This window comes from Perognathus longimembris, chromosome 11, assembly GCF_023159225.1.
Source record: "Perognathus longimembris pacificus isolate PPM17 chromosome 11, ASM2315922v1, whole genome shotgun sequence".
Classification (NCBI taxonomy): Eukaryota; Metazoa; Chordata; class Mammalia; order Rodentia; family Heteromyidae; genus Perognathus; species Perognathus longimembris.
Genome location: NC_063171.1, coordinates 18923229 through 18950527, shown reverse-complemented (window position 1 = coordinate 18950527; position 27299 = coordinate 18923229). Strand labels below are relative to the sequence as shown.

Here is a 27299-nt window from a genome sequence, read left to right as displayed (position 1 = left end):
AGATGATCGAGACCTTGACCTTGTCTCAGATGGGAGTCCTAGAAGAACTTGAGTAGAGCTGTGACATAATCTGATTTATGTTAACCAGCCATGGTTGTGACTATAGGGCAATGCTAAAAGAGTAGGCTCTGAAGTGACTGTTAGTTACATTGACCCAATTCAAAATGGTGATGGAAGCCATAGAAGTGAGGGGAGTGTTTGGATTCAGGTTATATTGTTAAGGCAAAGCCTTCTGATAGATTGGATGGAAAAGAGGCAAGGATACTTGCAAGATCTGAGCCTGAGCCCAGATGACCATGTGGGTTGCCACCCATGCCTTATTATTGATGGATCTTACAGGTCTCAAGATTATTTTCAAATGATCACTCCCGTCCTGACTGTGAGCGTGTGGGCACTCCAGTAACCAGGAATAGCTATGTGATCTTCTCAGCAATTGCTGATGGATAGTGCTAGCTAATGAGCAAGAATTTAGCTCTTGGCAGATTGTTGGCACTGTTTGTTCATACACTGTAGCATTACATTTTTCTGTGAGGAATTATGATAGGTATTGGTGCCATTAAACATCTACTTTAGCTCTTGAAAAGTGCAGAACAGGAGTAAGAGAGAAGCTAATGTAGAGATGATTCCTAGGAGATTTTGGAAGCGTAGTATAAATGTCTTTGAAAGAACAATATCAAGGAGAGTAAAGTGTGTATCTTTTCCTTGAAAGTGTTTTCTTCTTTTATTTTAATCTCTCATAGCTTCCAATTGGAAGGTAAAGGTTATTTCCAGAATAACCAGAAAGAATGAATGGGCTAATTATTGTGACAAAAACAAAGATTAAGTACCACATTTTTTTCCATAGAGGGCTGGCAGAAGAGTTCAAGGGTTACTGTAGTCAGTTTATGAGGGGCAGTGGCTTTCCAAGAGTCTCCTTCTTTACTGTACTCACCCTAATCTTTCCTGAGTCTGCAAATTACCAACTCTGTGGTAAGAGAACAAGAGGACAGAGTTCACGATGATGGTGGTCAAGCACAGAGCCCAAACCACTCCCATTCTGTTTATTTACCAGTAAATCTCATTTCCCATCCCTGCTTGGCTCATATGGGGTTGAGGATATCTTAATCTGACTCAGTTCTTATCTCAGGAAGAGCAAAGGGTAGCTCCCGGAGTTCTGTAAATAGGTGCAGTACAGAATGAAGAGGATAGGGGAGGGTGGATACCACTGGAAACTATCTTTGTGAAGACAAGAAGTCCATAAGGCTGATGAGCTGGAGAAAGGAACAGGTTGGGGGAGGTGTGGGGGGGTGCGGGGGGAGAGAATGCCTAAGGGCACCAACTGGAACCTATCAAGATGGGGTGATAGGGACACCAGATGGACTGGCATTTGGTCAAGCCAGATGGTGGGCTTTTATTTTTAAAAGGATTTGTAAATCCCAGGAACAAGGAGCCATAAGGGTACTAAGGACCTTTAATCCCATTATCGAAGACAACAGTGTGCTCTTTAAAAATGTAAACCCACCAATTATAGAATTTTTGTTATCCCAACCTTGGGGCAGACAACCAGCTTTTGAACCTCCAGGGACTCTGAATTCTTTCTTGTTAGAAGGAAACACTGCAGAAATAGAGTAGGCATTAGAAGTTAATAGAAAGACTCCTGCTCAAGAACTGAGTGTGAATATACTCAAATGAAACATGATGTGTTTGTACAAAATGGGCTTTCTCACATGTGGAGTTGGATTAGATAATCAATCGTATACATAGTTACTGTTCACTTTGTTAAGTACAATTTGAATTTGGAACAAGTAAACTTTGAAAATGAAAACACTCGCTGCTTTCTAAAAACAACAATGAAACAAAACATCCAGCCCTTAAGCCTCCCCCTTCAGGTGCCATGTCTAAACCAGCTTGGCTTGCGGTACCCACTGCTGCTCTCCTGCAGGCTGTGATACAAGATCTTGTTCTCCATTCTTCATTTGATGGCCCAGAGTCTTAAACAGGACTTATCCTTAAGGAGATGAGACCCTCAGGTGTAACATGGAGACATCATTTTATGCCCACGTATGGCCTGAGCACAAAAACAGTGCCTGCAGAGCTATATGTCTCCTGTGTGGACAAAGCAGAGGGCAAGAGTCTAGGTTGTATGTGGCAGAATTCAGGAGGAATCTGCCTTCTTTGTGTCATATAGTATCTGATTCTCCTGCTGACATCAACAATCTACAGAAATTCATATAATGTTAAATATGAAGAGAAGATTTTAAGCTAGTTCTGGCAATTCACCCCTGTAATTCCAGCTACTATAGAGGATCAGGGTCCAAGGCCAGCTGGAGCAAGAAGTTAGTAAGACCCCCATCTCAATCAGTAAGCTGTGATCCTAGCTACATAGAATATACATAATATACATAATACATAATATACGGGAAGATCGTGGTCCACTCTGGGCCCTGGGAAACAACACAACTCTACTTGAAAAATAGCTAAGGCTAAAAAAGGGTTGGGGGTGTGCTCAAGTGGTTAAGTACCTGTCTACCAAGTATGAGGCCTTGAATTCAAATTAAGATTTGGTACTAAGGTACCAGAAAAGAAAGTTTTCTGTAATGTGAATATCAAATCACTTTCCTGTCTAGAATATACAAATGTACCCATTAAGTGACTGTCAATAATACTGTATCATTTCAGCTATTTCATTAATTTGTTCAGCTATTTACTAAATATTTATATCATTAATTACTCTTGAAAATAAGTAATTATGACGTAGGTGATTGTAACTTGTGCTTCTAATTCTAGCTACTCAGGAGATTTTTGAGGTCTGAGGATCAAGGTTCGAAGTCAGCTAAAGCAAGAAAATCTGTGCAATTCCTTGCCCAATTAACTAGCAAAATGCCAGGCTGAGGCATTGCTCATTTCATGCCAGCCATGAGCAAGCTAGCCAAATAAGAATGTGAGGTCCAGGACTTCAAGCCAAAAAAATGACTGTTATTTTCTGGTTGACATTGGAAAGAGTGGTTTTTCAACACCACTGACTTTTTTGGCTCATTTGCTTTTCTGTCTTGAAGGTATGGAAACCTAACAAGCCTGAATTGTGAAGAGGATGGAAGCCCGAGCTCTACTGAGTCCCGGACAGTGATCAGGAAGTGAGTATTTTCTTCCCCGTAGCTCTTATGAAGACAGTGCAGTAGAGAAAGCAGTGTAGCAAAGCTACCTTTTCCTTTGAAGTGATGTATGATCTCTGCTACAATATCTAAGGATTGATTTATTTTTGATTATCTACTAATGTTCATTTACTCCTTAAAATGTATCAAGTACCTATTATTTGCCAGGAATTGTTCTAATTGATACAAGATAAACAAGCAAACTTTTTTTTTGGTAAGTTTTAGTTCTTATGAAGTCAGTATTTTAATAAAGAGAGACAAAGTAAACACAAAAACATGAAGAAGAATGAAACAGGTTGTGGATACGTTCTGATGGTGTGATTGGCCACATGTTACAGTTTTGGCAGGGGTTCTGATCTGGCAATCTTTGAATACAGCTGCATGAGCTGCCACGTAAGCCTATGAATAACTAGGCTGAGGGCTATGGGATAGCTCCAAGGCAGAAACGGTGCTGGAGAAGCCATGGAGAAGCACAGTGTGTGAGCTCCAAGACCTGGGGGGGAGGTTATTATGTTAGGTTGTGGAGGACTAGACCACCTGAAGATGCAAAGGATATTGGGAAAGACACTGAGTTTGATTTAGGTTTTGAGAACCATGCTGTGGCCTAACTTACATCCCAAAAGGTTTCCTCTGGAAAACCTGGCATTGGGGCTAGGGGCAAGGGCTGGGGACAAGGGCCAGGTCAGGGGTTCTGGTTAGGCCTCTTGTAAGGATCCAGGTAAGGACTGACAGCAGTGTGGACTGCAACAGAGTCAGCAAGCCTCTGCTGCTGCAAGATATGCTGCAGTGGATGGCTTCACAGATGCCTTCAATGGCTGTAGTTTGAGAAACTGATAGGCTAGAACCTTGAGTATATGAGACAACAAAGATCAGTAATGAAGAGCAGGCTGGGATGGGAGTGTGGGTCAGTTGGAGTAGTTGGATGAACTAGATGTCAGGGAGCCATCTGGAGTGGAGGTCCATACTTGAGCATCCTTAGTTTAAAGGGAGAGACGTCGGGGGTGGAAGTTGGGTAAGAGAATGACCAGGGTCTGAGCCTTAGTTCCTTCAGTGTGCAGACTTAGGGACATAGAGGGTCTAGTAGAGGAGACTAGAATAGAGCAGCTGTGGCGAAGGTGAAGCAGGAGCATAAAGGATTGGGTCTAGAGCTCAGGGAGGGTGATTCACCGGATCAGTTCTGCCCACGGATCCACTGAGAGGAGTCTGGAAAATGACTACTGTTCTTCAGTGCTATCTATTTATTTACTTATTTATTTTGGTGGCCCCGGACAAGCACAGTGTTGGTGGCTGGAGGCTGAGCCAAAAGAGGATAAAAAGGAACAAAGTAGGGGTCTGTGAAAAGTCTTGGTCTAAAGGGGAATTAAGAAATGGAGTCTGGGGTAGTGGGTGACCTGAGTTATATTATTTTTGTATGTCATTTTTATTTAAATGGGACATTGCTTACGTAGATAATCTAGAATAATCTAGGAGATGTTGAAGAAACATTCATGATGCAGAGATGGGGACCACTGTGGGGTGATTCAAAGGTGTATGGATATAGGCACTAGTACCTCAAACTTCTGAAGTTAAATATTTATTTAATGTTAATTATTTATTCCCCAAAAATCTGAGGAACAGGACCTGTGGACTTTTTCAAACAGCTTTTGAATGCAGGGCTTCTTGGTCAGTGTCACCCCTTTTAACATTCTTACTCATTGTTTCCAGCATACTCCTTCCCTCACGTTTCTTAACTTTTAGGCTTTGTATGGCTGTGGATTTTTTTTAACTCCATGAAGAATTTACTGATACTCTTCTTTCTTCAGGGAGTAGGCATATGAAATCAGAAAGCAGAAGTTTTAATACTTTTGCGTTAGGTTCCATGTGGTTTTATATATAACATTTCTGACTCACCAATGTAGACATTTGAGTGACAAGTGCAAGGTATGATGGGAAGGTTGCATTGTTTGTAGAGAGCTGGGGAAGGTTCCTGGGAGGAGTTGATATTTGGAGGATGGTCAAGGTTTGGACAGTAGAGCTGTCCATACAGAAGGAACAGTGGGACCTGAGCAGAACAATTCAGTGCACATGGAATTTGGTAGAATAACACAGAATTGGTAGTGGCTCTTTCCTGGTTTAAATGTTGGGTGAGAGGGGAGTCCATGGAGCTAAAGCTAGGTTGGTTAGATTGTGAAGAATTCTTAATTTCTGAGAAGAGGGTTGCAATGAATATTTAGCATATTTAGCAATAAAATGCTCTTAAATGTTGGGTACCAGTGACTATGGCTATAATCCTAGGTAGTTGGGAAGCTGAGATTGGAAAAATGATGTCAATCCCAGGCAGAAAGGTTCTTGAGACCACCCCCCACCCCCACCTGCCACTCCTCATTGGAGAAGTTAGTGCGTGCTTGTTATCCATACTCAGATCACACCCAGGTGCCCACCTGGGTAAGGAGACTCTTATCTCAACAACAACCATTGCAGAAAAAAGGCACTAAGTATAGTATAGGAGTAAAAGTGCCTACCTAGCAAGCATGAGGCCCTGCATTGGAACATCAGTACTCAACACAGTTCTTACAGGAGCGAAACAGTATATCCAGATGGCTGCTTTTCAGAAGGAAGTAGACTTAGCTTTCTACTTGGTGTGACACTGAGTTTGTGTCAGTTACCAGGAGGCTCATTAGAAATGAAGAACCTCAGGGGTAGAGCCTGTTAGAACCTGAATCTTAACAAGATCCCCAAGTGATTCCTAAGCACTTCAGAGTTAATAAATCATGATTAACCATGGACACTTACTAAAATAACCTTTAAATATCTTTAAATAATCTCTACCTCTAAATAGTTGTATAAAGGGGTTTCAATTCACCATGCCAATTTATGAGAACATCTTCACATATATACAATGATCATTAGGGTTGTATTTGTCCAGCAGTGCTCTTGTTATTTGTCTGCCTTCTGCATCCCCACCTGCCTCAGAAAACATACTTCAGCTTCCTGATATTTATTTTCTTAAATTGTCGGTTATTTTTTCAAAGGAGTTAAACAACATGAGACTCCATGCTATGACCCTGTATATGTTTTCATATATGTTGTTTATATTTTAAATATAACTTACATATATGAAAGAAAACATGTACCCTTTGTCTCTTTGAGCTTCATTTATGTTACTTAACCAAATTTTTTCCAGGATCCATTTCCCTGGAAATGACATAATATTATTCTTCCTGAGAGATGAATACAATTCCATTGTGTGTGTGGGGGGGTGTGGTGTGGTGTGACTTATGTGGTATGACATATATCTATATGTGTAACTGACATATAGCTATCTATCTCATGTAAAATAATGGTTTTTGAGCAAGACCCTTTTGTAGGGGACATTTTTTTTTTTTTTTGGCCAGTCCTGGGCCTTGGACTCAGGGCCTGAGCACTGTCCCTGGCTTCTTCTCGCTCAAGGCTAGCACTCTGCCGCTTGAGCCACAGCGCCGCTTCTGGCCGTTTTCTGTATATGTGGTGCTGGGGAATCGAACCTAGGGCCTCGTGTATCCGAGGCAGGCACTCTTGCCACTAGGCTATATCCCCAGCCCCACTCCATTCTTAACAATATACATTTGTTCAAAAATGTCCGCTACAGGGCTGGGGATATGGCCTAGTGGCAAGAGTGCCTGCCTCGGATACACGAGGCCCTAGGTTCGATTCCCCAGCACCACATATACAGAAAACGGCCAGAAGCGGCGCTGTGGCTCAAGTGGCAGAGTGCTAGCCTTGAGCGGGAAGAAGCCAGGGACAGTGCTCAGGCCCTGAGTCCAAGGCCCAGGACTGGCCAAAAAAAAAAAAAAAAAAAAAAAGAATGGAGTGATCACTTTGTCAAGCGTGTTATCATACATGTGCTGGCACTGAGTCAAATCTAGAGTTACCATTCAGTTAGTAAGCTAAACTCCCAAAAAGAGTAAAGTCTAAAATACATCCAGATCTTTTCTAGTTCCCAGAGAGTGTTTTGAGATTAAATAGGTTTTGGGGTAGGAGCAGTTATGAAAATTGATTGTGTTCTGAATGTGAAAAGTCACATCATTATTTTAGAGTCCTGCGGAAATTCATTGTATGCCAGGAACACTAATGTGGGTGAAACTCCAGGCTGAGCTGTTTTAAAGGGCTTTAGAATGTTCAGCATAGGAGGCTTTTACAAAGAGCTTCATAGAGAACTCCCCTGAGGGGCCCATCATCTGGGGACAATGGTCCTTTCCCAGAGCTTCACAATGAGTTGGTGGAAAGTTCTTGACCCTTTTCCTCCAACTGGGTTGCCTTTAAAAAAAATTATGCCTGATGAAAATATACCACTTTATTTTATAATGGGTTGTTCTGTCCTGCAAATCCTGGAATGTTAAGTCCCCCTTCCCTGGTGGCCTCTTTTCTTCCTTCCATTTCCCTTTCTGTCTTTTCACTTGTTACTCCTTTCATTATAGTTCTGATCTGGCTTCACCATTATCTTCTCTCTCTCTTTCTGGAAGTTATCCTTCTGATATTTTCCTTTGTAGATAGGATCACAGCTTTGTTGTCCTCAGAGGGAACCCTAGGAGTACCTTCTTCCAGACACATTCAACACGGCACATTTCTTAGTCTCCCCAGGCCTCTGGCATGTGACTTGTGGCAATGAGTGCAAACTTCCTGGGCTGGTAGATGTGTAGGAGGTATGGCAATGATTCTTAGCAGGATGACTTTGTCCACCAGAGGACATTTGGCAATGTGTGAAAACATTTGACTATCTTAATTTTGGTGGTGGTGGTGGTGGTGGTGCTACTGGCATTGGCAGGTGGAGGCTAGGGAGAATGCCGAACTTCCTAGAATGCATAGACAGTCCCTCTCTCTCAGGGATCTGCCCTTAAATGTCAGGTGTCTTGGTAAAAGCCTACTAAACAATGTCTGAGGCTGATTACTCCAAGGAAAATGACCTTCTTTGTGTACATCTAAGCATATCTGTTGGTAAACCTTTTATGTCCCTTTTAATAATGAGGTGAATGAAATGCTGAGGGTGGTCTGCACCTAAGCTGGTCAGCAGGTGGAAGGTGAAAGGCCTGTAGAATTCAGATTCCTCCTACCTTCTCACTGTCACTCACCAGCCGTGTGGCCATGGCTTGACCACCTCATCTCTCTCAACTTCAGATTCTTCATCTGGAAAATGAGCACTTGGAATATATACTCACTGACTGTTAATGAAGATCATTTTTATCTAATTTTTCAGAAACTGAAACAGGGACATGATCCAAACATTTAAACTTTTGAACAGTAAGCTTCACTTGTTTCTCTTGGAATGAGTGTGTAACTGCTGTAATAAAACAGGAAGAAAAAAAAAGGCTTTGATTTGCTTTTTATTCATGGTGACATCACAGCTGTTCACCATGGTCATAAATAAAGATCTGTGCCAAAGCATTGTCTGTGGGGGAAGGTGAGGTGTGGTGGAATGCTCTTGGTTCTCTTTGCTGTGGCCAGAGTCCAGTGACCATCTAAGTAAACACCCCTCTGGGAGCCCCTGCCTTCAGCTTTGCAGACTTGGGTGGAGGTGGGGTGCAGCCAGGGCATCATGATTGATTTAGAAAAATATTCATGTCTCATTTGGCTTTTAAAATAAATCAAGGCATCATCCTTACAGATTACATAGGCTCCCAAGCACCAAGTTACCAGTCTTTTCCCCTATCTGTAAATATGGATCTAATCAACTTATCAGAGGATGAAAGATTGGTTTCTGGTGTCTTAGACCACAGCTGACTGATGTTCTTCATGAATTAAAGAAATCCCATGTTGCTCAGAGTGAGTGCCACATGCAGAGCAGTTGTAAGTCCAGCCCCTGCTGTACCCAGCTTGGACTTTGAACAGCAACCTTTAAAGTCACCTAGCCCAAGCTAGAATATCCCCAGCTGCCAAGAATTCAACTTGAAATACTTCCAAATGTTGGGATTTCTGGCACATAGTGATTTCTGGAGTTAGGGATGGACTGGTATGTGTAAGTTGTGCTCTGTTCAGTAATGAGAACACTCACTTCCTATGACAGAAGCAACTCTCTGCTCACATTCATTTCATAGGTTTCATCCTCTTGCTGAAACTTTTATATGATAAAATGCTTTCATTTGCAAGAATAAAAACCGATCGGAAAAGGAAAACTATTTTTAGGACAAACTTATTGTAGCCATTGAATTTAGAAGTGAACAGAAGGTAACGAAGAAATATTAACTGTTTAAAGCTTTTACATTATGAATCTTCATTTGCTAAAATGTGCTGTTATTTTAGGTGTATGTGCCTTTATTTGAAGAGGTTTAACACTCAGGAAACACTGCTTTATTTCCTCTCACTAATGACTACTACAATGTTGAAATAGTTTGTGTTTCCTTTTCTTCAATAGAATCTCATCACTTCCCTTCTGGAATAGCAAGTTTTGTTTTCTCAGGCTCTTTCTAGAGCAATGCTTCCTTCACATTGATAGAATCAGGCAGTTTCCATTTCCACACATTCAGATGATACAAATGGCATTCTTGTAATCTTTTCCCAGAAACTGGAAATAGTGGCAGCAGATTTCAGTCACTGGAAAAGCCTCCTGTGAATAGTAGCAATTCAAGACATTGGACACACTTCAAAGAGAAGGCCATGAGTTAAAGAAGGCTGGCTGTGATGTTTAATGCCGTTCTAGTGGAAAGTGTTAGTGCTCTCCCTGGAGTTTCGATCAATATTCATTCCAAAAATTCAAATACTCTTACGAAAGCAATTCAAATTAGTCTGAGGGATTGTGAGAAAAAAATGGAAAAAGAATAGTTAAAAACAGAATAAAAGCAAAATTTTAAACTCTAAACTTAGAACTAAAGGTTAAAATATGAAAAGGCTTTTTAAGAAAAGGCAAAACAAAAAAAGCAATGGAGACACAATATGCTGTATAAGAGAGCTTACCATTGTCTTAAAATACCCAAACAGGACTAATAAAAAATAAAAGTTTAGTTTTAAAAGCCATTAGCTGGATGCCAGTGGTTCATGCCTATAATCCCAGCTACTTAGCAGGCAGAGATCAAGAGGCTCATGATTTGAGGCCAGCCTAGGGGAATAAACTCAAGACCTCTATTTCAATCAATAATAATGAAGCCAAAAAGAACTGGGTAGCATGTGCCTTAAGAGGCAGGGTACTGGCCTAGCAAGAACCAGGCTGTGAGCCCAACTCCTATTACCATACAAGTCAATAAATAATAAACATTACAATGTGAATTTAAGGGATGTAGGTAGAAAGTTGCTGAGCAATATTTGATGTAATGATTAAGGAAGAGTAAAACAAAAATTAATCCTCAGTGATGCAAAAAGATAATGTCAGTCATATGAGGCTATTAGAGTGAGGCAAAAACAGGCTTCAAAAACTACACTCTGACACTTGAGTCACTCAATTTACATTCTAGCCACATAGACAATAGAAATGATGACATCACCATTGCCATTTTTGCCACTGCCTCTTTACAGTTTGTGGTGTGCTTGTTCCACTCAAGACATCTGACTAGGCACCTTGTATTTTCTTTTACCACCACAAATATACTGAGATACTGGCCTCATGTTATATGCATAGTCACTGAAGTTTCACAAACCCTGAACCTTGACTAAGATCAAGCAGCTCATTAAGTAACAGCTCTGGTTTTGGGAGTCAGGTTGCATTGTGTTCTCAGACTATTTAATTTGGGATCTCAGATGCTCCAGTTTCCTCCTGCACTTGCCTAGATGATAGTAATAAGACAACAGAACTACACAAAGGGTGAGGTTATAGTACCACTGTTGGGGCTGATATTTGACCACTGTTATCCTGAGATCTTTTAAGTTGGGCATGTGTTTGCCTGGCTTTTGCTTTTTTATGAATACTGAGCAAGGTCCTCAAACAGCTGTTGTAAAATATGGAAGTTAGACTTGCTTCCTTGGAGAGGGAGATGGTTTGAGGGACATGAGGAAAGAAGGAAGACTCCGTTAGCCAGGCCCACCAAATGGAAGCCTGCTTCTTGTCATGGAGCTTGTGATACTACCACAGATTCCAATGGCTGAAACTATAGAAGAACTCAGCAATTTTAATTTTAATTTTATTTTTTGCCAGTCCTGGGGCTTGAACTCAGGGTCTGTCTTTTGTCCCTGAGCCTCTTTTGCTCAAGGCTAGTGCTCTACCACTTGAGCCACAGCACCATTTCTGCCTTTTTCTGATTGTGGTACTGAGGAATTTAACCCAGGGCATCATGTATGCTAGGCAAGCACACTACCACTAAGCCATATTCCCAGCCCCAGACATTTTTTTTAATAGAGGCCTGTTTATAGCATGAAATTTTCCTTCTCCAGCTGGGAAGAATGAATGAGTTTTTGAGGTCCCTAGAATATAATGCTAGAAGTATTGACTACTTAGTAAACTAGTGCCCATGGTACACACTGCATAAACTTTTAAAATTTGTATAACTGACCTTCTCTATTATTATTCCTATTTTTATGGGTGTGGAGCTTAGAGGTTAGGGAACATGTCCAAAGTTGTCCTGTGAATAAGTCAAAAAGCTTGGATTTCACTTAGGCCTTTTCCTCCTCTGTACTTCATCCTATCTGATAAAAAGGGAAATATTTCTCTTAAGTGCTCAGTGTAGGAAAGAGAGACATATGTGTAACTTTGAGTAATTTGTTTCAGGCTCATCTTATCCAACTACTGGCTTTCTCCTACCCATACTGATTCAGTATTTCTGAGTGTCGTATCAGAATCCTGTTGGCCCTCCCCCTGTATTGGAACTTCTTTTCTTCTTTGACCACACCAAGGGCCCTGTCCTGTTCTTGCTTTCTGGTGCTTAGCTCTGCATTTGTTTCCTGACTTATCTCAACCTCTTCTTTTACTTTCAGTCTCAGTATTCTAATCCCTCCTTACCACTCATAACAAAATGGGACAGTGGAAAGCCTTATGAGACAGCCTTGACAAGTCCAGATAATAATGTTTCCATCCTTGTCAGGAAAAAGAAAAGGGAAAGGAATAAACTCTCCTTTTGTTCTATCTCATCAGAAAAGCCATCCTGCTAGAGGTCTGAGAGGCAGCGTCTATCTGGCAGCCTTCCCCGATGCAATGGAAAACACTCTGAGACTAAGTGGAGGGTCCAGCCCACAGTCAATGTCAAGGGTGACTTAGCCTTCATCCCCTGAAGGACCTCATGCACTAGATCCCAGCTTCATAGCTCGGCAAAAGCCAAAGCCATGATGCGGGAAGGCCAGCACTCCACATGCATCCTCTTACCTCTTTCTTGTATGCAGGAAGAAAGATGAAGCTTTGAGAAAAAGTCCTAAAATAGAAAAATATTTTGCTCCCTTTAAGAAAAAAGTTTCCCATCTTACTTTCTGCTCATGATTAAATACAATAGATAATTATCTCACATAGATTTCTGGGGAGGGAAAAGAGCTCTAAATGGGCAAAGTTATTCTTGTCAAAGTAATCTCATCTCTTGGCTTGAAGCTTTATGGGAGAGAGATTGTAAGCCTATAATAGTTTTCTAAATAAACTTTTATCAGTTCTGTAGTATTTTACCACCTGTAGATTTTAGCATGAATCCATGCATTTAACTCAAAATTTCTGCACTGATAAAAAGTCTGTTCTTTGAACATAACCACTGCCTTAATGGTCATCTTAGCCCTTCTTGCTTTGTATTTCCTATCTTGGGGTTAGAGAGAGGGCCTGGAAATGTTGGAATATTTTCCCATACCTCTTGGACAACATCTGTCCTCTACCTTTTAAACAGGTGATATTAAGTGTAATTTCTTTTTTATTTTTTTAACTATGCCAGTCCTGGAGTTTTTTTTTTTTTTTTTTTTTTTTGCCAGACCTGGGCCTTGAACTCAGAGCCTAAGAACTGTCCCTGGCTTCCTTTTGCTCAAGGCTAGCACTCTGCCACTTGAGCCACAGCGCCACTTCTGGCCATTTTCTATATATGTGGTGCTGGGGAATCAAACCCAGGGCTTCATGTATAGGAGGCAAGCACTCTTGCCACTAGGCCATATCCCCAGACCCTAAGTGTAATTTCTGCTTAGCTAGGAAGCCAAGGAAATAGAAATCTTATTATGTTTTATTTCTCTCCATGTATGTGTGTGCATGTGCGCGCGCGCAAGCGCAGCACATGCATGTACACCACATGCATGCACACACACGTGCTTGCTGGTACTGGGGCTTGAACTCAGGGCTTGGAGGCTGTCCCTGAGCTGCTTTTTCTACTCAAGGATAGCACTCTACCACTTAAGCCATAGCTTCACTACCAGCTTTTGGGTGGTTAATTGGAGATAAGAGTCTCACTGACTTTCCTATCAGGGCTGGCTTCAAATCTCAGTCTCTTGAGAAGCTAGTATTACAGGCATGTAGTACAGGTGCCTGACTCCCTTTCTTGTTTATTCTTTAAATAGGTCTTTAGATCTCCCAAGTGGTATTTTGTTCTTTTACCTCAAGACCTTCGCTTACATGGTTACTTCATAGTCCTCATGCCTTGGACATCTTATTATCCTAAAGAGCTCAGCTTTTAGCATCATTTCCTCAGTTTCCTCAGGGAGTTCTTGCCATGACCAGATTCATTCCCTGTGAAGTTACATGCTCCCATGGGTCCCTGGACGGCCCTGCTGTGATGATCTGAACTTAACCTATCATTTTTCATGAATTTAGGAAATAAAGGATACTCAATAATGTTAGTTTAATTCATGAGTTATTTCTCCCCGGGTGTTAATTCAATGGCACAAAAAGCCGTAGCAACAACTTGAATAAAAGGCTCAAGGTGCGAAGACTCACATTGTATGAAGTTTTGTTTGTTAAGAAGAATGCTTAGTGCAGTGGGTGTTTCTTGGAAATGGCCAATTTTTATTAAAGTATTTCTGGAAGAAAATCAAAACTGGAAAAAAAAAAAAGAAGAATGCTTAAAGTACAAGACATAATCCTAGTTGTTTCCTCTGTTCTCAGTTGTGGCTGCTGCCTCTGACCACCTTCCTGACATTCATTGGCATCAAATTGGCACCTCCCCTGGGAACTATCCATTTTGCTAAGTAACCTATCAAAAGATGACTTTACAAAAGAGATTATGAGCCAGCTTTTTTTTTTTTTGTCAATCATGAAGCTTGAACTCAGGGCCTGGGTGCAGTTCCTGAGTATTTGCTTAAGGCTAGCTCTCTCCTACTTTGGACCCATAGTGCTACTTCCAGTTTTTTTTTTTTTTTTTTTTTTTTTTTACTTTTTTTTTTTTTGGCCAGTCCTGGGCCTTGGACTCAGGGCCTGAGCACTGTCCCTGGCTTCTTCCCGCTCAAGGCTAGCACTCTGCCACTTGAGCCACAGCGCCGCTTCTGGCCGTTTTTTCTGTATATGTGGTGCTGGGGAATCGAACCTAGGGCCTCGTGTATCCGAGGCAGGCACTCTTGCCACTAGGCTATATCCCCAGCCCCGCTACTTCCAGTTTTTGAGTGGCTAATTGGATATGAGTCTCACCAGGGCTTTTCTGCCTGGACTGACTTCTAACCCTGATCCTCAGACCTCAACTTCTGAGAAGCTAGGATTACAGGCCTGAGCCACTAGCACCGAGCCTGAACTAGCTTTCCTTTACCAAGTTTAGCTTATGTCACAGTTTTGGGGTCTCACTCAGCTTTCTGTTCAACTGTGTTCTACCACTTGATCCCAGCCCATCCAGGCTGGACTGATTCTTATTTTGGTGATGGAGTCAAGAAGACCTTTCCACGTGGATTGGCCTTGAACTGAGACTCCAGATTGCATCCTCCTGAGTAGCTAGGATTATAGGTATGAACTAGCAGCACCCAGTTTATGTCACAATGTTAATCTTTTCATTTAGTTTCAGAAATTATATCTTCATTCCTCAAGTCATTGAAGAATCATCTCTTGCAGTTAATATTATAGTTTCTTTCTTTGAATACATTTGCAGCAGATTATCTTCAGGGTGTATATGTGGGTGTGGATGTGGGTGTGGGTGTGGGTATGCATGCGTGGGTGCGTGTGCATGCACATGTATGTGTGTGTGGTGTCTACATGTATAAAATCTTTAGCACATGTGCAGCCATGCATGTGGCATGATTTACATTTCTGTGATAGATGCCAAACACTCTTTGAATTAATTTCCACGAGTCTTGATTGATCACTGACCTGGCAAGTAGTTGTAAGACTATTTTGTCTGTCTTGACATATCTCAGAATGTCCTACTGATATATGTCACTGATCAAAGTGGCAGTGTGGGTGATGAAGGCAGGTATTTCATGTTCCTTCACTGGACGGGAACTGGTGAAGGGTAGAATGAACTGACTACCCCCAACATCCTTAGTTCCCAGGTGGCCCTGCGAAGGCGTTGTTTTTTTCCTCCAAACCTTTCTTGTCCTACATGGAGTCAAGTGACTTTTCCAGTCCAAAAGGCTCACCTTTCCTCAACATTTGTGACTTCACAGCAGGATATCCCTCCAATAGTAAGGTTTCTTATGTCTTCCCACTCAGTTCTGGTTAGTGTGTGAGTTAGATTAGGAATGGAGTGAGACAGGGGCAAGACAGAGGACCATTGTCACTGTGTTTGTGCTGTCCTGATTTTGTGATGCTGCTTTCCCTTTTGGAATCTTAAAAGTTTCACATTTATATCTGCTTCTTTGACTGTCAAGGACGGAAAGTTTCTTCCCAGGATTAGCAAACACAAAGCTACTATGCACCTCAGGCAAGGGGCCAGGCCTTTCCAGAAAGCTTTCCGCCCTGGTATACTGAGCATCACTCTGCTGCTCAGGAGGGCAGGAGTCCACCTGCATTTTATTGTGTTCTTGGGGTTATGTCTTTTCCTTCTTCTGTTTCCTCTCCTCTCACTTCATTCTTTTGTGTGAAATGCTTTTTCTGGCAAATTCACTGGGTATGTATTGAACTTTCAAAGCCTTCTCAGGCTATGTGGCAAGAAAGATCGCTGTCACAAAGTGTAAAACAAGTACCAGAGCTAGCTAAAAGTGTCCTGATGAAGACAGGATAAGGCTACCCGTGGCCCTCACAGTCTGTCTGAAAATGGACAGACCTCACAGGACCTAAATTCTGCATAAGGCACCTTTGCAGAAGTACTTGCATACAGATGCAAATACGAATATACATTCTATCATTGTTTGTAATTATAAGAAATTGAAGCTGACTTATTTTTTTTTTTTTTTTTTTTTTTTTTTGGCCAGTCCTGGGCCTTGGACTCCCGGCCTGAGCACTGTCCCTGGCTTCTTCCCGCTCAAGGCTAGCACTCCGCCACTTGAGCCACAGCGCCGCTTCTGGCCGTTTTCTGTATATGTGGTGCTGGGGAATCGAACCTAGGGCCTCGTGTATCCGAGGCAGGCACTCTTGCCACTAGGCTATATCCCCAGCCCCTGAAGCTGACTTATTATCTGCCTATCAGTAGAAGAAAGTGTAGATTAATTTCAGAGCATGGTGCAGTGGAATTTTGTCATCATGAAAAAAATAATGAGCGATCCAGAGTGATGAATGAAGAGGTGTCTATAAATAGCATTCAGTGAAAAAAAAAACCTATGTCAAGTTGTATATGCATAACATGTATTTATATATGTGTTTATGCCTATAGGAAAGTCTAGAAGGATATATTCCAAGCTATTAATAATAGGTTATAGAAATAAGATTAGAAGAAAGGGGAGTAGATATTTTACATTTTTACTTTATATATACTTGTAAGATTTGCTAATTTTACAGTAATTAATCAGTTATCATTTAAAAATGAACCATTATGAGCAGATAATGGATAAATGATAGGATATTATCACACTGTCTTTTACCTGTGATTTTGAATTTCTATGTGGAAGTTCTTTTAAGCTAGGAAATGCTGAGGGTCAGGTCATTATTTGTTGGTTTCATTGTTAGGGAAGTGCCCTTTGGCCTTTGCAGTGAGATGTGACTTAGCTATTCCATTTCTGTGCTCCCATTAAAATCAACGGATATCTTCTCATGAAGTGTTTGTGTGTGTGTGTGCACACAGGTATGTCATGGGCACACTAGAGCAGGCATTTGCATCTTTCTGCTATGTCTTCAAGCCATGATCCTCTGATCTCAGCCTTCTGTGTAGCCAGGATTATAGGAATGAGCCATTGGAACTGGCTTAATTCACTTTTTTTTTTTTTTTTTTTGCCAGGCATGGGGCTTGGGACTCAGGACTTGAGCACTGTCAATGGCTTCTTTTTGCTTAAGGCTAGCACTCTGCCACTTGAGCCATAGCGCCATTTCTGAATTTTTCTATATATGTGGTGCTGAGGAATCGAACCCAAGGCTTCATGTATATGAGGCAAGCACTTTTTGCCACTTAGCCATATTCCCAGCCCTTAATTCACTTTTTTAGAATTTTGTTTTTTGCCAGTCCTGGGGCTTAAACTCAAGGCCTGAGCATTGTCCCTGGCTTCTTTTTGCTCAAGGCTAACACTCTTACCACTTGAGCCACAGCACCACTTCTGGCTCTTTCTGTATGTGTGGTACTGGGGAATCAAACCCAGGACTTCATGTATACGAGGTGAGCAATTTACCACTAGGCCATATTCCCAGCCCCTTAATTCACTTTTTGAGAAGTGCAAATGTGTTCTTCTGTAAGAATCTACCTGATATATGAAAATGTCAAATTCCTGTGTTCTGATTCTTCACCTCTAGTCCTGTCATGATTCTAGGCTCATTGCTTGTCAGAAAGAAGGGAAAATATTCTCAGAGTAAGTCATATTGCTTTAAATGAAATGACATGTTAGAATGCTGCTGCATTTTTTCCCCTTTATTGTTAAAGTAAAGTGCAGAGGGGTTATAGTTTGATATGTAAGGCAGTGAGTACATTCCTTGTTCACCTTGTTAACTCATAATATTTGGTTTCTGTGAAGAAAGGAGAAATAATGAAGATAATGTGAAGACTTTCAAAAACTAAGTTCACTAATTTTATTTTACTTGTGTTTTCAATTAATTCAGAGCCTAAATTACTTTTTCCCAATTTACAGAAGGGAATGATATTTTTGTTTATAATTTTATTAAATCTAATTATTCAGAGTATTGGGCTATTTTTATGATATAGTTATTGTTTTGTGTGATCTACTTTTGATGAAGATATTTGAATATTATAGCTCTTAGTGTTCCATGGTACACATTAGTGAGACAGTGGTGACCACAGGAGTGAAAACTGCTCATTTGGTTTCCTCAATGGTGGTTCAGTTCCAGAGGGAAGTGTCAAGTGGGAGTAAGTCACCTTTATGCCTCCATTACAGTCCCACTGCTGGGCACGACACTGAAATGTGAAAGGCAAAACAACCTAGAAAAGCCCAGCTTGCACTACAGTGTCACATGATAGAGAATAGAACTTTCAGTCTAGCTGTAGTTTATTATTATTAAGCAGTTTGTTTGAAGCATAATTTAGATGAATTTTCAGATTTCTAAATTATTTTTCTGATTTTTTTGGTAGTCCTGGAGATTGAGCCCACTTGCCTTATACATGCTAGGCAGGTGTTCCATCACTGACTTATTATAGCCTTCAAAACATCTTTGTTTTTTTTTAAGTGAAAGTTTTTGATCAGTGAGCTTTTTAACTAAGATGAGAGTTTGTATCTTTGTCCACCGAACATGGATGAATTTGTAGTTCCTGTTATCTTTGCCACTCATCATTAGTGGATATACCTTGTTGTATTAGAAGGCAGAGAATCTGTTCTTTTCCACAGGACATAGCCTGGCACGTGCCTGATTCAGAAGTGCCTAAGCAATACTTTTTGAATGCAAAGCATACAATAATAGCACTCAAGGTATTTTACCCTTTTTGTCATTCCTCTGCCTCTAACCTAAACGACAATGTCCATGTGTTATTGCTTTATGTGACCGGAGAGATGTACATACACTATGATTTTATCTCTTCTTTTGTGTGTGTGTGTGCCCTGAGACTTTGTTTCACCCAAGGCAAAGCCTGTATGTGACCTGTGACTTGAACAGCTATTGGAGGAAATCATATTTATAGTAGTTTTGCTTATCAAAATTTTCTTCTTTGTCTTCAAAGACCTCTTCTTTCTACTATATTTCTCTCTGGAAACTACTTTTCTCCAAATTATAATTTGAGAGAGAAAAAAATAACTTATTTACAAGGACTTTTTGGTGTTCATGATGAAGCCCTGGAGATCGCTATGAAATTAAATTTATGCATTGATTGATCTTTTTCAAACTTGAACATTTCCTTCCATCAGATGGATTTCTGGCCCACTAGCAGATTTTTCAGTTGTTGATTAGAATGAGTTCAGCACTGGAAATATGATTCCACTGTGTACAGATTGCTTTGAAGGTGCTTTCAGGGCTCAATAAATCTTTCACATATTTGATGGGCTTTGTTGCCCAAGTTTTGCTAAGTTTAGATATTCATTCTCTCTCTCTCTCTCTCTCTCTCTCTCTCTCTCTCTCTCTCTCTCTCTCTCTCTGTCTCTCTCTTTGTGTGTGTGTGTCAGTCAGTCATACCAGGGATTGAATTGAGGGCCTCTTGCTTGGTAAGCAGGTGCTCTAACACTTGAGCCATGCTCCACCTTATTTGTGCTTCATATATTTTTCAGATAGAATCGCCTGCTTTTTGCTTAGGGCTAGCTTTGAGATGAGATTCGCCTACCCCATATCTCATTCAGAGTTGGGAATACGAATGTGAACCCACATGTCTGGCTTATCTTATGAGTTAGGGTCTTACTAACTTTTCTACCATGCCTGTCCCAGAACTATTATCCATCCCTGACACCTAAGTAGTTGAAATTCTAGGTATGAGACACTGGAAGTGGACATTAAATTTAAAAAAGCCTTTTCATTCTCTCTCACCTCTCTCCTTCAGCCATCACTTAGAAGTGTAATTTGTTTCTTTTCAGATGCTTTAAGTCCATTGACAACACCAGGAGTATATGCATGAGTTGTCTCTTGTCCACTGGCCTGGAATAAGTTCTGGTGTACAGGGGTTGTTTTGAGTTCCCATGGCCCTCTGGGTGCAGTGATTCTCCCTTTCCTTCTCAGTGCAATAGCATCAATCCTGAGGGCCTGGCTTGACCAGTGTTCAGAAGACTTCCGGGAGCCTCCTCTCTTCCCTTGCCTTCAGAAACTGCTAGATTATCTCAAACGGATGATGCCAGGCTCTGACCCAGAGAGAAGAGCTCAGAATCTTCTTGAGCAGTTTCAGAAGCAGGATGTGGACACCGACAGTGAGTATTTGTTTGGTCACAGATTCTGATTCTCCAACATGGAAGTTGTTCCTCATCTGGCAAGATAGGAAACCCTAGTCCCTTTGATGTGGCAAAATGGATGACAGTATAAAATTATTGAGGTGCTAACTCCAGAGCCTTAATCTTTTAGGGTAAAAGGGAGGTTTTCAGTACCCTCTAGATTGGTTCCATCCTTTTACAGATTAAACTGTGAAAGTGGCTCAGAGAAATGAAGTGATTTCCTAGGGCTTCTTCCGTCGCAAAGATGGCTTTCTATTTTTCCTTGTCTAGCATGCCATACTGAACCCCAGTTTGCTTTTTATTATCTGCCTTAAGTCTCCTTCTATGTTTACCCATCACGAGCAGTCTCCCCTGTTCAGCTCATACAGAATTCAATATACTTCACCTCACAAAAGCAGGAAAGGATGTTTCTCCCTCAGCCTAAGAAAGGATCATTGCTGTGTCCCCTGGCAGCACACATGATTGGCCATCATTTGTCATCTCTAATGGCCTCGTCAACGGAAGTATCTGAGGCTGTTTTTTCCTATTGGAAGAATTTGACCTCCTATTTTTGAGGACAAAGAAATGGCCCCCACTCAAGGTCATGGATGATGCATAGAACTATGAGGCTTTAAGGAAGAGGTTCTGACACACTTCCAGTGCAGTGTTTTCTTCCTTCACTGAGATGACAGTTACCATGGCAGCTGACCCACTTGGAACCTCTGACAGGCACTTCCCCGAAGTGATGCCTGATTTCCTCAGTGGAGAAGGAAACAGGTACTAACACAGATAAGCACACTGTCTCAGTTCCAAAGAAAATACAGTAAACTTCAATTCCACACAACACCTATTGAACATTTTATGTGTGGGGGACCAGACACAGGGAGTGCAATTGCATCATTAGAAGCCACTGCCAAAGGCTTTAAATCTCAGATGACTTCATCTGCCTGGAATGCTCGAATACCAGAGCCTCTCCTCCAGCTGCTGGACCTCAGCTCCCTTCAGGGCCTCCTGGCCTGGCTTTGTGCTGGAGTGGAAGATGCTGTGTTGGAAGCCAGTTCTCCCCACTGGGGTTGCCTCTGGCTCCAAGCCTAATTGGGGAACCAGTGGGACCAATGGTTTGTTCATTTGTTGTCTCAGGCCCAGAACTGGAAGGCAGGACTCACTTGGCAGGACAGGCAGGGGAGAGTGAGATCTCCTGAGTACACAAAAACTTTTACGTGGTACACAAGATTGAATTATTTTTCTAAGTTTAGAATGTTTTAATTAAGAAAGCTCTAAACTTTGTTAATTAAGTACAGGAGTCATGACCCAGGTGAGTTTTAGGAGTTTGGCCCACATGTTTTACCCAATTTCATGGTAGTAAAAGCTACATGCTTTCTTATATGTGTTTCAAAAGTAAAATTGTGCTTCAGATTTTTGCTTACCCCTTGAAAAATTACAAAGCTGAAATAGTAAATTCACAGACTAGATCCCAGAAAGGCTTTTATCGGTTCATTCCTAGCAACATTCTCCAGATGCAGATCTGACTGCTACAAGTGTTGGTTGAGTAAATGGTGAATAAATGAATGGGGTCAAGTCTTAGCACATGCATTTTTGAACAGCCTCTACATTGATACAGCTGTCAAAAGGGATGATAAATAGACCCCTTTTGAACTTTTGTTTGCGACCTCAAATTTCCTATTTTTACAATAAATGAGAGAGTTCCAGGGTTGTATGGAGGAAAAGAGATGAATAGACTGATTTACATCCTCCATATCTTGGGATTGTAGCTTTTTTTAAACTTGTACTAGGACAAAACTCTGGGAACAGGCAATGGTCCGATCACCTCCTACCTTTCCCAGTTACATCAGGACCTTTCAACTCTGAGGTCAGAGGCCAATCTCTGTGTCACTCCCACATTAGGCATATACCCTGTGGATAGCTTGAAAAGGGCAAGTGGAAAAAGTCTGCTCTCAGAACCCTTCTCTCCTCTAGAAAAAGCCATGTCAACTTAATCTGAGAAGTCTAAGAAAGTGATTTGGTTCTCCATGAGAGAAAAAGCTTAACATATAAACATTCCAGAAAAACAGTAATAATGCTAATTTAAATTTCTACTAAGATATAACTGAATGCAACTAGATTTCTCCCCTATCCCCAGAACAGGTTTGACAGGAAGGAGCATAGGGAGTGTGAAGGGAGCTGAGATTAGGAAACCTCCAGGAACCACAGAAAGGATCCTGAGGAGAGGGGCTGGGGATGCAAATCAAGTTGCATGCAGTTCCAGCTCTTTCCAAGTGGGACTGGAGGGCCTATTCTAGGTGCTGGGCATTTGAGTTTTTATCTGGAATTCTGGGTAATGATAATCTTTTCCTACGTCAAACTATGCTGTATGTAACTTGCTAATTGATGATCTTGGCCATAGTTAAGGCTTAAGTGTATTTAGTTTAAGTCTGTTCTTTGTGGTGCATACTTCACTGTGGCTGAAAGCAACTCCAGCTTGGGAATTCTAAGTATTTTTAAGAATTTTGAGAGTGTTATTGACATTTTTTTTTTTTGCCAGTCCTGGGCTTGAACTCAGGGCCTAAGCACTGTCCCTGGCTTCTTTTGCTCAAGGCCAGCACTCTGCCACTTGAGCCACAGCCCCACTTCTGGCTTTTTCTGTATATGTGGTGCTTGGGGAATCGAACCCAGGGCTTCATGTATACGAGGCGAGCACTTTACCATTAGGCCATATTCCCAGCCCCTGTTAATGACATTTCTGACATGCAGATGGCCCATCCTCCCTCTTCCCCCAAACCTGGTCTCTTCTCATGACCAGTCCTTCAAGACTTCTGGTTCCCAGAGGCCCAGTCACTGAACTGTTGGAATTAGCCACATTAGCAGGCAGTTTGCAGAAGCCTAAGATGAGGGTTACCCCTAAGGCTTCTCCTGCAGCCTTAACCTTGGAGTCTGGCTTAGACACTTTTAGTGTTTATCAGTGATACCCTGAGTTCTCTGGGCTTAGTAAAGGATCTGGGAACAGTAGGGATTGGCCCTCCATTTCACTCAGGTTGATTATGGTGTTTTCCCTGTGGGTTTCCTGAAGGATTAATCCTCTTCTTTCTAAATGAGAAAGTATAGTTTGACTGCAAAGTCATATCCAGCATCACCCAGTTACTCACTTCCTTTTCCATATGTGAACAGATGGGCTTCCCAGTATCGTCTCCAGCCTGGAGGAGGAAGAGGAACTGGAGGGTGGAGGGTCAGCAGAATTCACATGCTTCTCAGAAGATCTAGTGGCTGAGCAGCTGACCTACATGGATGCAGTGAGTCTTCTTATAGTGTCTCAGATGTCCTTCCACTAGAACGTGGGGCAGTACAGAACTGGTGGCCCAAGAGAACAATAGGGTCATGTAATGGAATACTTTTGCGTATACCAGGGCGCTGTGCCTATAAAGGCAGGGTTTAAGATGTGACTCGAGTCAATCCTCTGAATAATGCAGGCTTCAGCTCCTCTTGCAGTCTCGGGCAAGGGTGAATTTTCCTTGGAGCTCAGGTCACAGAAGGAAGTAAGAATTCTAATCCTAGAGAAACAAAATCTACCCTGGTCTGTGGGCATTTCTTTCCCTTTAGACTCATAAATATTTCAAGAGCTGAACTGTTTATTTGGAGGATTGTAAAGGGGTCAAAGCACAAGTTAGGATAAAGTAAATTCATTGAATCCACATGTGACTCTATTTGGCAGCTCATTTCCACGTATGCTTCCTGTGTTTTTGAAGCTTGAATGCTTTTCTCAGCCATACTTATATCATGACAGTCGTATTTCATAGCTTACTGCTATCTGACAAATACTAGTTAAAGAAAAGACTATTAACAATTATCACAATGTTTTTAGCTCCTCTGCACCTATTTACTTGTGAAAAAAGAGCATAGAAAATGGCAGTACAAGAATTAAGTCATATAGAGGATATAAATTCTGATATCCTTTCTCTTATACAAACTCCTATACATCTTATTTTGAATTTTTCATGTTAGATTTTGATTTGTTTGGCCTATTATTTTGGATTGCATAGCTGATAAATATAAAGGAAAGATAGAAAACTTGTTTGGTTATTACTTTAAGGAACAGAAAAAGATCTGAGAACCCAGCTTTAAATCCCTCTTTCTCCCCTTTACTGTGTGACTAGAATATTTTGCCTTTTGTATACCTCTTTCTTTCTTTATTTTAAAGAATATGAAATGGTCACATTAATGGATGTGGCATATGCTATATTTCTGACTACTTTTTAGGTGGTCAGCAAGCATTCTTTTGGGTTGCAACTAACTCATGACTGTGAACATCCAGGACGTGCCACAGCAATGAGATTAAAATAACCCTACTTATGTATTTATTTGATCAGTAGTATAGACCATACTTGACTTTCCTTACAAGACAGCTAAGTCGAAATGGTTTGGATCATTTAAATTTACTTTGGGTTAGTGTGTTCTATTTGCTCTATTGAATTAATTTTTTAAAAATTGCATAAGCTTTTTGGATCTAGTCATATGTTAATTTACCTAATAATTACTTTGTATATATTAATTTACTTTTTTTCTGTTGACATAGATGCCATGAGGCAAGTCAAGTTGGAAAGTTTGTCCCTTCACAAAACACCAGTTTACTGAGGAGCTAGATGACAGACTGTCCCACATGAAGTGTTGGTGCTGTCTTTAATGCCCGTTCCCCTTTTGTTCCAGCAACTATTCAAGAAAGTGGTGCCTCACCACTGCCTGGGCTGCATTTGGTCTCAAAGGGATAAGAAGGAAAATAAACATTTGGCTCCTACGATCCGTGCCACCATTTCGCAGTTTAATACACTCACCAAATGCGTTGTCAGCACCATCTTGGGGGGCAAAGAGCTGAAGACTCAACAGAGAGCCAAGATCATTGAGAAGTGGATTAACATTGCTCATGTAATTCTGTTTTAAAATATTCTTTAGGTTTGTTAGATATTGGAGACTACTACTTCATCCCTTTGTTTAAATGCTTTAGCCATTTGGTTGAAAGATAGTCAAAAGACCAGATGTGTAGGCCATTGGGGTTTGGGATTGCTGTTTCAAAGGAAGAAAAAAGAAATGTCTTATCCTTGGGAGCATATGTTTCCTTCCTTCCTTCCTTCCTTTCTTTCTTCCTTCCTTCCTTCCTTTCTTTCTTCTTTCTTTCTTTCTTTCTTTCTTTCTTTCTTTCTTTCTTTCTTTCTTTCTTTCTTTCTTTCTTTCTTTCTTTCTTTCTTTCTTTCTCTCTCTCTCTCTTTCTCTCTCTCTTTCTCTCCCTCCCCCCTCTTTCCCTTCTTCCCTCCCTCTCTCTCTTTCTAATTGGTCTCCTGCTCATCTCTTTGCACGGTGGCTCATTCTCTAGGGGAGACTGCTTTTTCCTTTCCTTTCTGTCTGCTTTTTCCTTTACATTTGCCATAGGACAAGTGTCTGTCCCATGTTCAGTAAATATAAACCCATAGTGTGTGTGTCAAACAGACTGAGGCTTATTCCAGAATAATTACCCATGCACTATGTCAGCACTTGGAAATACTGCAGCTTCCTAGACTGGAGAGCTAGTGCCTTCTTATAATCTGATAGGACTAGAGGGGACTGAGATACTCCCATAGATCTTTCATTAATCTGATCCTTTTTCTGAGGTCCTTACAACCTCAGACCTCAGGCCAGAAAAAAGTCTATTCCTAGACTTGTCTTACATTCTGCTGAGTGTCAGGTCCTGCCTAATCTCTTGGAGCAACTGTCTGAATGCCTTATGATCCTTAATTCTTAGCATTTTAGTTATGATGAGAAAATGACAGTATTTAGTTAATTGGATACATATTTAGTGAACACTTGGGTATACAAGCTATTACATTATGAACATTAGAGACAAAGCAGGGATAGAACACAATGGATTTGGTTTCAGTATTGAAATGATGAAACATATTGGAATTACCTGGGCCTGTCAACCACCTAATGGCCATAAAAATGGAGAAGTCACTTCTGGCTAGGGTGAGAAAGGCTGCCTAAATGATGTCTTAGTTCAGTTTTGAATAATGGCATTTTCAGTATTTGAAGGTTATAAATGGTTTTTTTCTGTCTAGGCAAAACAAGCTCCAATCAGAAAAACATGAGTTAGGAAGTAATTGTCACATAATTCTTCTGTTTGCTTATGTTCTGGAATATATGGGCCAGCCCTTAGCCATAATTTTAATTAATTGAATATTAATTAGATATTACAATTGAATTAGATATATAGAGGGCATGATGTCCAAGTCTTTTATTTGCTCTTCTGTTGTTTTTAAGAGCAAGGACATTTGTGCCAAAAGATAAATCATTTGCCTTGTTTTGAGTCATTTAGATGGCTCTTTATTTCAAACTTTTCGGAATATGCAAAAAGTGAGCAAGAGACAAAGAATGTGTGTCACATGAGCAATTTACATTTATCCTATTCTAAATTGAGCTTGCTTCTCAACAAAAATAACTGCAAAAAAATTCAGATGGAGTGTGGTATTATGGAATCTCTCCTCTTGGCATTATAAAAAATATTTTGAGTCATAATCATCATAGCACTTACAGTGTTCTCCATGTTTCATATATATAATACATATGTTATATATATATATATGTCAATTTTCTTTACCACTTAGGAAGCCTCTCACAAGAATTTAGCAGGTTTTATGAGGCACAGTATGGCTCAAACAATGGCTGTTGGTCTAAGTTCAATATAAATTAGGCATTTATGTGATATAATAAATATAGTTTGAATAATTTGAAGTCTATTCCAGAACCAGAGCATGAGTAAACGTGAAGAGTCTTGATCCTTGGTGCTGTAGTTCTTTTTCCAGTACTGAATATGTTGTGCTTCTTGACACTGTGTAGGTTACTTCATAAATGAACTTTGGCATCCTGACCACATTAATTTTTCCTTTTCCTGTATTTGCTGTAGTCCATTTTTATTGAGAAGATGCTTAAATAATAGTAATTTCACATGCAGAAAATCTTTCTGACCTAATATGGGCATTT

The 27299-nt window shown here is 40.8% G+C and overlaps 1 protein-coding gene and 1 long non-coding RNA gene across 2 annotated transcripts in view; one reads left to right on the top strand and one right to left on the bottom strand.

Moving 5' to 3' along the window:
• The window catches only part of Rgl1 (ral guanine nucleotide dissociation stimulator like 1), a 125178-nt gene that overhangs the window by 55668 nt on the left and 42211 nt on the right, over window positions 1-27299 (top strand). Inside the window, exons 4-7 of the mRNA XM_048356966.1 lie at window positions 3036-3113; window positions 20116-20300; window positions 23466-23587; window positions 24999-25214. Of these exons, the coding sequence (XP_048212923.1) occupies window positions 3036-3113; window positions 20116-20300; window positions 23466-23587; window positions 24999-25214 (601 nt within the window). The remainder of the gene's footprint in view (window positions 1-3035; window positions 3114-20115; window positions 20301-23465; window positions 23588-24998; window positions 25215-27299) is intronic.
• LOC125359302 lies at window positions 330-14559 on the bottom strand. The gene is made up of 3 exons (XR_007212526.1): window positions 14549-14559; window positions 8603-8605; window positions 330-1970 (listed from the first exon to the last, which is right to left on the bottom strand). It is a non-coding gene; the product is annotated as an uncharacterized LOC125359302 (long non-coding RNA).